This window comes from Salmo salar, chromosome ssa12 (assembly GCF_905237065.1).
Source record: "Salmo salar chromosome ssa12, Ssal_v3.1, whole genome shotgun sequence".
In the NCBI taxonomy this organism is placed as follows: Eukaryota; Metazoa; Chordata; class Actinopteri; order Salmoniformes; family Salmonidae; genus Salmo; species Salmo salar.
Window position 1 is genome coordinate 65,069,996 of NC_059453.1, and position 12,762 is coordinate 65,082,757.

A 12,762-nucleotide genomic window follows, 5' to 3' on the forward strand; every position below is an offset into this window, starting at 1 on the left:
CCCCCTTCACCTTTCCTTGACCCATGCAGGTTTCTACTGGAGAAGCTCTGGGGTCACTGCTGTCTCTGTATAGTGCCGCAATCTCACAAGTGAACACACACTTTAACCCTCAATTCCTCTCACGGACATTCATGAACACATACTGCCTGAAATACCGAAGCGCGCACACCTACTCTCCCCACACATGCAAACAGATCCATGCAAGCACACACAATGATCCTTTATATACATACAGTCACACTCTTCACTCGACACACACACCAAGTGTTGTAATAGATGTGTAAACACTGTTAAAACAGTCCTGATGAAATCTCTTTCTACATTGCCCCTTAGAAAGTACCTTATTTTGACTTGAGAATGATTGTAGTTGAGTTATGTTTAAATAACTTCAGGGCTCCACTTACAAGGAAAAGTCTTCAAGATTTACTCGGAATTTAAACATTTAATTATAACATAATATGATTTCAGGATATAAATCTGCCGTGGTTCTCCTTGACTATTACAATTATTAATTTGCAATATCAACCAGTTCTTGGAAAATGTCTCTCTGCATGACATCAAATGACATGTTTTTGGGGAATTACATTTTTTGATAAATTGAACATGACTTTACACAACTAAATCTCCCTGGCCTACATCCAACCTCACAGCCCGCATGGCTCGAAGATAAGATTGACTGTATTTGTTTCAATTGAAGTTGAGAAGAAACACTTCTGTGGGCTTATTCTGTAAGTCTTGTTTTGGCCTTCTTCCTAGTGGGCTCCCTTGCATTATGAGGTTCGATTGAGAACGCCTCACAGCCAATCCGCATCCATCTGGCATTCGCAGTGCCTCACTCTCCCAGAGGGCATTGTTGTGAATAGACATAAAATATATTTGTTTCATGCATAGCCTGTCTTGGCCTGGCCACTGTTTCACTGTCAACATATTTTTGGTTCTTCCTCCATACTGTAGTCAATATTTGTTTTAACTGTAGTGTTCTCCAGCTGCCTGGCTCTCAGCAGAGACCTGAGCTGCCTCCGAAGCCTCAAACCAGTCATGTCTGTCTGGACTTAAGCATGCATAGTACCGTAATCTGTATAATACAACCAATGATTCATATGCTGACTGTGCCTTCTGATGGACAAACATGGAGATGTTAACTCTGACATTTGATTTGATATCGATTTTTAGTGGCACCTGGGTTGTTACGTTTAAGAGCTGCGCTTGAAAGTGTGTCTGCGCATGTGTGTTTGAGTGACCCAACTCGCTCTCTTTTTCCTGTGCCTGTCAGGATCATCCATGAGGATGGCTACTCAGAAGAGGAGTGTAAGCAGTACAGAGCTGTGGTCTACAGCAACACAATTCAGTCCATCATGGCCATCATCAAGGCCATGGCCAACCTCAAGATCGACTACGAAGACGCAGCTAGAGCGGTAACGCGCACACACACACACACACACACACACACACACACACACACACACACACACAGTGTCTGAGTCCATCCACCAGAGCTGCCACTGTTCTCTCTTCATACACCCTACTGCTGCTCCAAAGGTCAGCCAGACCTTGAACCGCTCCCACTCTTCTCAGAACACCAACTTCTCCACTCTGTCCCTCTTATCAAATTACAGTTTGTTGGTCGCTACACGTATTTGCAGATGTTATCGCAGCTGCAGAGAAACGCTTGTGTTTCTAGCTCCAACAGTGCAGTAATCATTTTTTTAACAAAACAATATGCACATAATCCAGAAAGAAATACAGTACCAGTCAAAGGTTTGAAAATACCTACTCGTTCAAGGGATCTTCTTTATTTTTACTATGTTCTACATTGTAGAATAATAGTGAAGTCATCAAAACTATGAAATGACATATGTAATCATGTAGTAACCAAAAAAGTAACCAAATAGTAGCCACCCTTTGCCTTGATGACAGCTTTGCACACTCTTGGCATTTTCTCAACCAGCTTCACCTGGAATGCTTTTCCAGCAGTCTTGAAGGAGTTCCCACATATGCTGAGCACTTGTTAGCTGCTTTTCCTTCGCTCTGATGTCCAACTCATCCCAAACCATCTCAATTGGGTTGAGGTCAGGTGATTTGTGGAGGCAGGGTCATCTGAAGCAGCACTCCATCACTCACCCTCTTGGTCAAATAGCCCTTACACAGCCTGGAGGTGTGTTGGGTCATTGTCCTGTTGAACAACAATATATGCAGATTTTCAGCAGCAGGGACTAGGAGACTAGTCAGGATCGACGAACAGAGCAATGTACAGAAGGATCCTTGATGAAAACCTGCTCCAGAGCGCTCAGGACCTTAGACTGGGGCGCAGGTTTCGCTTCCAACAGGATAACAACCCTAAGCACACAGCCAAGACCTGTTTTTGCTTTGTCATTATGGGGTATTGTGTGTAGATTGATGAGGGGGGAAAAAACGTTTTAACTTCTTGGGGCTATGTGGGACGCTAGCGTGCCACCCGTGGTGCACCCTATCAACAGCAGGTGCATTTCAAGAGCGGCAAATTTGAAACCAAATAAATGTCAAAATTCAAATTTTTCAAACATACAACTATCTTACACCCTTTGAAAGATAAACATCTCCTTAATCTAACCACGTTGTCCGATTTCAAAAAGGTTTTACGGCGAAAGCATAAAGTTAGATTATGTTAGGAGAGTACATTAACAATAGCTGTGTGTAATGTTTTGTCAATTCAAAGACGGGCGTCACCAAAACCATAAAACCAGCTAAAATGATGCACTAACCTTTTACAATCTCCATCAGATGACACTCCTAGGACATTATGTTAGACAATGCATGCATTTTTAGTTCTATCAAGTTCATATTTATATCCAAAAACAGCGTTTTACTATGGCATTGATGTTGAGGAAATCGTTTCCCTCCAATAACCGGCAGTCAAGTCAGCACCACAAATTAAATAATTAAAATTAGAAAACATTGGTAAAATATTATATTGTCATTTAAAGAATTATAGATTTACATCTCTTGAATGCAATCAACTTGCCAGATTTAAAAATAACCTTACTGGGAAATCACACTTTGCAATAATCTGAGAATGATGATGTAAATATTCTTGTACAATGAGCTTTGTGGATTACGCTGTTCTCCAAGCAGAGCCATGTATTTGGATGAATGACGCTTGTAGAGGAAGTGCTCCCTCTCGTAGCTAGAACTGTTCCAGTATCTGGACTGAGGGACGTTGCTTAAGATTGCTTTGTGAAGGATTAGATTTGGATTTATCATAGTAAGTGTTAGACTCTTTTGCCATACCTTTTTTATCTCCTCTCATTTAGGTGAATAGTTGCTCTGTCTTTGAAGATGGTGGTTGATAAAGCGCTTTACATTGTATGGGGTAACACATCTCATTCACTACCAATGTGCAGCACCACACTGAAATGGAGTAGGAATGGGCTGTAGGCTTATTTCCTGTCTCAGACCCATCTGTATGCACACACACACACACACACACACACACACACACACACACACACACACACACACACACACACACACACACACACTACAGCTTGCTCATCTATTCCTGCTCCATGTGAGTGTGTAGTGCTGGAGGGGACAGGGCTCTCTCGCTAGTCCCCCACTGCAGTGTACTTTTATATCAGCTGTATTTACTGCTGCAGCGGCTAACTCTGCCATGCTAACTTCCTCGACAAAGCAGCTCTTCAGGGGAATCTGTAAGAGGGAGTGCTATTTAAAATGTAATGGTGTCTTAATCTCTCGGCCTGATAGTTTGGTTTACTACATGTTCTTTAGATTGCCTGTTAAAAGTCGTTGACTTAACGTAACAACCCATATCTGCCTTAGTTTTGATTTTACCCACTTAGTGTTCCCGAAATTACAGTAACTTTCCCCAGGTTTACAGAAATCCCTGCTGTAGGAATGATGTAATCCAGAGGGAATAAGCAGAAAAAACCACTTTATTTTTTTCTCTCACTGTGCACACCTTGGGCCCTCGAAGGGAGGAAGTGGGATCAAATGTCATACTTTTGACACACTATTGTACATTGTCCTTCAGTCCCCATAAAACTCCTCTATCACCTACTTAAATTACAATACACTCACTCAAGGTCACATTCCATTTCCTGTGGCCCACTGTAGAGAGGCCTAGAGATCACCTGGTGTGAGGAGTTGTTTGGATTCCTCTTCTGATCACTCCCTTCACTTATTAACCAGTCCTGTGGCTGGCGGAGGGCTGGACTGGGTCAGACTGGGCAGACAGGTTAACCAGTTGTATGGAGCTCAGGCGCACGCACCTCTTCCCAGTCAAACGGCTTCAGGAGGCCGGAGTATTCCCTGGAAAGCATCGAGGCACAGAGGGAGGGTCAAGAGGGGTGTGTGGGCGGTGCGCTAAACTGATGTGGGAGCTGTGTAATCAGCCCTTTTCATGCTCTCTGTGTGTGTGTGTGTGTGTGTGTGTGTGTGTGTGTGTGTGAGAGCGTGTTTTTACGTGTGTTTGTGCATGCGTCAGCGTCGGCCAATGCTAGGGGAAAACCCTCCACCCCATTGTGTGTGTAAATCAGCCCTGTGTCTACTCTTTATGGCTGGTTAGAACGTGTGTGTGTGTGTGTGTGTGTGTGTGCGCGCACAGAGAGCTATAAGTCAGAGAGGACAGTCTCTCCAGTGAAATTGGATGATTACTGTGTTTAATGGTTCTTCAGTTTGTAGTTCAGACTGTCTGATTTGTCTCCTTCAGTCTAATTGACCTTGTAAGACCTGGACCCGGTTTCCCAAAGCATCTTAAAGTTAACAGAAGATCAACTGTCTGCGTTACCACTGCCATGTTTATTAACGTTGACTAGATAAGATGTCAGAGAGTCTGTTCCACTGGGTCTGACTCATTTCTAACCCTGTGTCTCCCCCCCTCCAGGACGATGCCCGCCAGCTGTTTGCCCTGTCGGGGGCTGCTGAGGAGCAGGGCATCCTGCCAGATGACCTGTCCAATGCCATGCACCGGCTGTGGGCCGACGGAGGGGTGCAGGGCTGCTTCACCCGCGCCCGCGAGTACCAGCTCAACGACTCTGCTGCCTAGTGAGTAACGACCACCACCACTCTGCTCACTTGGCTACGTACCTGTGCCAGGCTCACAGTCTACTTTGTCATTGGCCTCATCTCCCTGTCACTGCTGGGTCTCTTTCTATCCTTGATCGCACACCTTTTTGAGGTGTGTTTAAATAGGCTGAACTGTGGTATTACTGGATTTACCTTCTGAATCTGAGGGCAAAGAGTTTTGGAGAAGCAACACAGTAAATCTGCAGGTTCTGATACTGATGGCTTCACAGCACAGTGACCCCCTAACTCCCCCCTAACTCCCCCCTTCCATCCCTCCCTCAGTCTCCCATCGATATCACATAAGGGGATTAAAAGATCAAGGCAGCGTGCGCAACGTGTTGTCGCTTCGTTGAGAAACCAATTGCTTTTCAAATGGGGGTTAGCACAGCTCTGAACTTCCAGGAATTTTCCCATGCCTAATTTCCCTCGAATCAATTTCTGAAGAGAGGACCAGTTCCTGAGATAATAGATTGGATCAATCCACTTTGATGATGGAAGTAAAGAAAGAACCAACATGTTTAGAAACTGATGACTCATGCTTGTTTAGAGAGCAGGTAACAGAGAACGGTATGTACCTTAACTGTAATGTGATCATTTTTTTTTTAGCACTTGTCTAGTCCCCTGCACAGTACCCTGGCTAGGGCTGGGTTATAGAACTACATCCTGTCCCTTTGCTCTGTGGAGAGAATCACTGAGGACATGGGAGAATGAACATCTACCTCTCAGTATATCGTCTATGATTTGTCCTCTTTGAATAAACCTATCTCCCTGCTTTGCTTTGGGGTCTGTTATTGAAGAGTAACATCAACTGCTAACACCATTGAGTAAGATATGAGGAATCTCCCAAAAATATCAAAGCCACCCAATAGACCTCCACACCCCATGACAATCCCACCCCAACAACCAGTATACAGTAACAGTTCTTTAAGTAGTATGAGGCTGCGGCTTGGTGTATTGCTTCTCCATACTATGTAATGTATTCCCTGTTCAGAGAAATTAGGTCATTGAAGTTGTTTGCATTATTAACCATGAAGTAGTGTGAAAATACCAGGTTCTGACCGCTAGATGCCGCTGACACTCTTTTATTCATTTTGCTGGTCTCTTGTTTTTATTGAATAGATCACCAACATTTTCTTTGCAACTTTGGGTAGAAAGCCAATAGGTTTGGGTTATGATGAAAATAAATTGTCGTCATCCTCACAATTCAAGCCAGTCCTCCATGAAAGCAAATCAGTTCTTTTACACTTAATCTGTGTCCAGGAAATGGATCCTTTGTCTGTGATTTATTCCCTTAAAAAAATATTTTGCGACCCAATTACGGTCTTGTCTCATCGCTGCAACTCCCCAACGGGCTCGGGAAAGGCGTAGGTCGGGTCATGCGTCTTCCCGAAACATGACCCGCCTAACCGCACTTCTGAACAACCGCCAGCTGCACCAATGTGTTGGTGGAAACACTGTTCAACTGATGACCGAAGTCAGCTTGTGGCAGGCGCCCGGCCCGCCACAAGCAGACGCTAGAACGCGATGAGCCAAGTAAAGCCCCCCGGCCAAACCTTCCCCTAACGAAATAATGTTTCAGGAATGCTAATCATATCTCTTACTAACTATAGGAATGATTTCAGAACCATCTGAGATGGTGGGTGTCAATCCTCTCTCTTGTGCTGTTTGAGGTGGAACGACCCTGCGTCAAGGTCATGCTCCGTCTGTGTAATGTAGTGCTACGGTGATAGTCTAATGATGAAAAAACGCACAGTAATGCTGCAAGGCTCTCTCCTCAGTGCTGCTGCCGTGTGGTGTAGGTGAGAGGCCCTTATCACCAGGGCACACAGGGCCCTTCATTCTGTCTATATGGAAATGTAGAGAACACAATACATCCCCTATTCCTGTTACACTCACCGTCCATGTGCCTGGAATACCACTTGTTCATGTATTCCCACCTGCAGCAGAGAGTGCTGTATTTGTTCTCAAGGCAGTCCATTAGACACAAGGCCTGTTGGTGAGATTGCGTAGCGCCAAGGAAATGGGCTCTAAAAGGCATGACAGGATGGTGTTTCACAAAATGATTGCCTGGCAGCCAACTAAATATTGAACGAGGAGCAGGAGCGATATTGATCTCACCCACTTTTGTATTACGAAGTCGAATACAATTTTTTTTTAATTCTCTCTAGCCCTGCTCTTATTAAAGCTCTGGCTTTCTGGTAAGCGTTTTGTTGCGATGGCCCCAGAGATTTTGGGGAGGTGGTGGCAGTGACGAGGATTTATGTTATTTCATCAGGGCTCTCCAGAGCACTGTGACTGCTGTACTTAGAGATCCTTATTGTGTGCTCCAACAATATCAGCCTCCAAACTGTCATCTATCTCAGAGCACTGGGAGAGGCCCTATCAGCTCTCAGCTACACCTCTCAGCAGGCTAGAATCAGCTCTACATCTCCACTACTGTAACTCACCTGCTCTCCAAAGGTCAAATCCCAGAGCAAATTAATCTAAGTATATAGCTGATAACCACACATGTTTAACCAGTGCGTGGAGGTGGAGGGTTTGTAAACCCACAGGATTCAATTAAGCTCTGGATACTAGTCATCAAAATCTCAAATCAAGTAATGTTTCAATATGTGAATTGCAGACAACTGAGGAGGCCTTTCTCTGTGGGACATGCGGTTTGGAGAACTCTAATCAGAGACAGTGGTTTGTGATGAAGGAAGAAGTGTGTGTGTGGAGAACACTTTAATATATGCACAGACTTGGCGTAGGCAGGATTACAGGCAGCGAATGCGAACAGTTGTGTAAAGTACTTAAGTAGTACATTAAAGTATTTTTACTTAAGTAGTTTTTTGGGGTATATGTACTTTACTATATATATTTTTGACAACCGTGTACATTACTGAAACACCGCTTACCTTTCATTTTCAATGGAAGGAAAACGGTGAGAAGCAGAGTGGGCGGGGGGCCGTTGGGCGGCACGAACGTGGCATGGGAGGTGGTGAGAAAGTTAAACATTTCCCAACTTCATGCAAATCACCTGCGGCGACCGCTGGGCGATGACCAATCATATCGAGTGGTTCCTATTAAGAGTTTGACGCTATGTGACCCAACGCTGGAGACCTTCAGAAAAGATGGCTGACAAAAATACTAGGATGGAAGTAAATGTAAGTAATTATAACGTCAGAACGAATCATGCGAAAAATGTACAGTTGAGAGGAATGTTAGTTAATGTAGAGACAGACGATTATGCATATTTTTTGTCATGAAGTTAATTTACAAAAATCACTATTTAGCAAGCTAGCTAACATTAGTCAGCTAGCTAGCTTTATGGGTGTTGTGACATGAGGATGAAATTGTAATTTGTGTTTGTTTTAGGTACTTCTGAGAACTAGCAAACCAGGCTGTCATCTTGAGTAATGGTGGATGTAAAGAATCTAGCTACCTAAAGCATTTACTGCAAATTGAATGTACAATTTTGTAAGCTAGACTTGCTAATATTTGCCATGCAATGCAGCTGAAGTAGGGTAGTGAGCTAACTATTTTCTTGCTTATTGTATAGTGAAGGATAAAAATAACTGTATGCCTATGGATGTGTAGCTAGCTATGTAGCCGATCTGTGTATGGACCCTAAAACGTTTTGGTATCAATATTAGTTCAGAACCTCCAGCTATCATAGCCGGTTGTATTGACTTCAAAACAGTCTGAATGGCATCAATGAAGCCTATGGATTGAGTAGAATATAATATAACTTTATTGTGGCAAGGATGCAAGTCATATATACAGTACTTTAAAGTATTCAGACCCCTTAACTTTTTCCACATTTTTCCACGACGTTACAGCCTTATCCTAAAATTGATTTAAAGTTTTTTTTTCCCTCATCAATCTATACACTATACCCCATAATGACAAAGCAAAAACAGGTTTTTAGAAAACAGAAATATCAAATGTATATAATTATTCAGACACTTTGAAGCACCTTTGGCAGCGATTACAGCCTTGAGTCTTCTTGGGTATGACGCTACAAGCTTGCCACATCTATATTTGGGGAGTTTCTCCCATTCTTCTCTGCAGATCCTCTCAAGCGCTGTCAGGTTGGATGGGGAGTGTCGCTGCACAGCTATTTTCAGGTCTCTCCACAGATGTTAGATTGGGTTCAAGTCAGGGCTCTGGCTGGGCCACTCAAGGACATTCAGAGACTTGTCCCGAAGCCACTCCTGCGTTGTCTTGGCTGTGTGCTTAGGGTCGTTGTCCTGTTGGAAGGTGAACCTTCCTCCCAGTCAGGTCCTGAGCGCTCTGGAACAGGTTTTCATCAAGGATCTTTCTACTTTGCTCCGTTCACCTTTTCCTCGATCCTGACTAGGTTCCCAGTCCCTGCCAGTGAAAAAATATCCCCACTTGCTCCACCGTAGGGATGGTGCCAGGTTTCCTCCAGACGTGACTCTTGGCATTCAGGCCAAATCGTTCAAACCTGGTTTCGTCAGATCAGAGAATCTTATTTCTCATGGGGCGGCAGGTAGCCTAGAGGTTAGAGAGTTGGACTGGTAACCGAAAGGTTGCAAGATCGAATCCCTGAGCTGACAAGGTAAAAATCTGTCGTTCTGCTCCCTGAACAAGGCAGTTAACCCACTGTTCCTAGGCCGTCATTGAAAATAAGAATTTGTTCTTCACTGACCTGCCTAGTTACATAAAGGTAAAATAAATAAATGGTCAGTCCTTTAGGCGCCTTTTGATCAAGTGGTCTGAATACTTTCCGAATGCACTGTATACAGAAACATAATTTGAAAAATACAGTACACTACACTTCCTATACATTATGTAAATACTCAAACAGGTTCATCTCAATATCTAATTTCCTTCATCAGCACTGATCTGAGGACACAGGATAGGTATTTCATCAAATGAGACTTAATTTCAATCGGTAGAGAATGTGATCCAAATCAAGTGGAGAATGTGAAATGCGTTATTGAATGTTCATTATCTAAGTGTTATAAATACATAGTACCTGCATTATAAATACAAGTTCAATTTGGGGAGGTGTGTGTGTGTGTGTGTGTGTGTGTGTGTGTGTAAAAGACAGAAAGGGAAAGAGGTAAGAACAGAGTAGCAGGGAAGTCTGCATTTGATTTAATGAATTACAGTGCTACTCAGGTCATCACAATGACATAGTGTCTCTAGCGGTGTCTCCTAACCAGCTTTGGGGCCCCAGTTGGCTCGAAGGTTATGAGCGGGTGAGGTGGCGATGACGGGACTGGAGGTTGGCTTCCTCTTTCACATCAAAACATACCTGCAGATGAGAGAGAGAGGGAATGAGAGCATGATTAAGCGTTGTTTTTTTTTTTATTATAACGTTGTCGTTATAACCATCAGGTGGTGTAATACAAAACTGACCTTGGATCATTAACTCTGGGACTACTACATCTCTATCTGTACTTCAATGTAAAGCATATCTTTAATAATACTTCCTGTTGACCCGACCAAGTCTCACCTCTGATCATGCTGTGCCCTCTATGTGGACAGTTCAGATGCGGGAGGGGTTTACCGACACAGCTGACATAACCTAGAGGATTTAGGGAGAAGGGGGGAGAAGGCTGTGAAGTGAAGGAGAGAGACTGATATTGAGAAAATAAGGTAGTTAAAGAGAGTTCAGCAGGAGTGTGTGTGTGGCCTCACCTGGTGTCCACACTAAGTGGCTGCAGAGTACTTTATGCTGAAAAACATGCACAGACACACGAGGACAAACAATATAGGGTAGTTATATAAATAATGAAGTGTCTTACTATTCTCTATGGTTGGTCCTCTTGCCTATTCTTTGAAGGTGGAAGGAAACAGTTACACACCTGAGCCTGCTTACTGCACAACACAATCATCAGTCCAATTTGATAAACAAGTGTGTATGTGTGGGTTATAGGGTGTCTAATTGTTCCCCAAAAAATATATATGGGTGACACTTTGTTTTTGTACAGACATCATCACCCTTACCTAAACCGAGCCCTTACCTGAGAAGTAAAAATCCTAGGGAGATAAACTGGGAATTGAATAACTGCAGTTGACATTGCTATAAGAGTATTCTTCCATTTACTTAGCTATGTGGATGGCTCTTAAAAGAGCCTTTGGTTGTGCATAGTGTAGTCTATGGTGTTGCCAGGGAACAGCACCCTCTTCAAAGAAGTAGGAGGTGAAGATCTCCCGCACACGGATTGCCTCCCTTGCTGCGTTGTTGGATCCCATCCTTGAAACATCCTGCAGAGAGCAGACCTCTCCTCTGGCACACGGCGGCGAGCTGCAGATCCCCTTCTGGTCCTCGTGTCCATCCTCATGAAGTTATGCAGGAAACAGGTAGCCTTCACACACGCCTGAATTCCCCCATGAGGCAGTCCCAGATGGCCCTGGTCACCCAACCGTGCAGTGCTCTGCACTGTAGCTGTAAGCAATCGTTTTAATGGAATCTCCAGTTGTAAGGTATCTGTTGGAATATGGAAGATGTCATTGTTAGACTTTTACTTCATCGGGTCATTGTGGATTACTAAAGGATATCTCTTATAGCAAATCATGGTAACATTGAGATAGATGCTTGTGCACACACGTGCATGTACAACAGCAGGATCATAACAAGGATAGCATCACAAATGAATACATAAAAACCACTTGAAGCTTGATGAAGAGTTGGTCATTTCAATCAGCTGTGTACAATAGTGCTAAGGATAAAACAAAAATGTGCACCCCTTTGAGTCCCCAGGACCAGGTCTGAGAACCACTGCTCTTCATTGTGACCTCTTCATCTGCAGACAGGCTTTAGCAGCTCTCTGAGGACAGAAAACATCACAAGAAACAGACTTCATTGCTTAAATTAGACAGCACTGAATATTATGTTACTATTATCTCTGTCCTCACTTCTAGGGACTGGAACTATACTATCCAGAATAGCCTACTCTCCCTTCTTTGACAGTTGGCGCTGCTATCCTTTCACCCTCCAGTGTTAGCTAGTTACCTACAAATGCATAGATTTTTTTTTTTACAATGAGGTCTGGACGTAATAGAGTTTCTCTGCTTTTTTGACACCACACTCCAAAAAGCAACTTCTGCTGGCTCTAGTTTTGTCTAATCTTGATTATTGTCCAGTCGTGTGGTCCAGTGATGCAAGAAAATACCTAGTTAAGCTGCAGATGGCCCAGAATTGAGTGGCACGTTTTGCTCTTAATTGTAATCAGAGGGCTGATATAAATACTATGCATGCCAGTCTCTCTTGGCTAAGAGTTGAGGAGAGACTGACTGCATCACTTGTTTCTTAAAATGTGTTAAATCCCAAATTGTTTGCATTCAGTAGTCAACTTACACACAGCTCTGACATAGACTTATCCCAGCAGACATGCCACCAGGGGTCTATTCAGTCACCAAATCCAGAACAAATGAAAGCAAGAATACAGTATTATATAGAGCCCTTATTGCATGGAACTTCCTTCCATGTCATATTGCTCAAATAAAAAGCAAGTCTGGTTTCAAAAAACAGATAAAGCAACGCTCGTGGCGCAACGCCTCTCCCTTATTTGACCTAGATAGTTTTTGTCTGTAGGCCTTTTTAAAAAATGTACGTAGTTCTGTTCTTGTCTGTACGTAGCTGTTCTTGTCTTGATGTACTGTATTATGTTTCATGTGTTGTGTGGACCCCAGGAAAGTAGCTTCTGCTTTTGCAACAGCTAATGGGGATCCTAATAAAAT

At 43.4% G+C, this 12,762-nt stretch overlaps 1 protein-coding gene across 5 annotated transcripts in view; it reads left to right on the forward strand.

Moving 5' to 3' along the window:
• Positions 1-12,762, forward strand: part of gnai2 (guanine nucleotide binding protein (G protein), alpha inhibiting activity polypeptide 2) — a 108,020-nt gene that overhangs the window by 91,236 nt on the left and 4,022 nt on the right. For all 5 annotated transcript variants that reach the window (XM_014132737.2, XM_045690444.1, NM_001142715.1 and 2 more), the window contains 2 exons: positions 1,274-1,415; positions 4,883-5,043. In XM_014132737.2, coding sequence (XP_013988212.1) covers positions 1,274-1,415; positions 4,883-5,043 — 303 coding nt within the window. The remainder of the gene's footprint in view (positions 1-1,273; positions 1,416-4,882; positions 5,044-12,762) is intronic.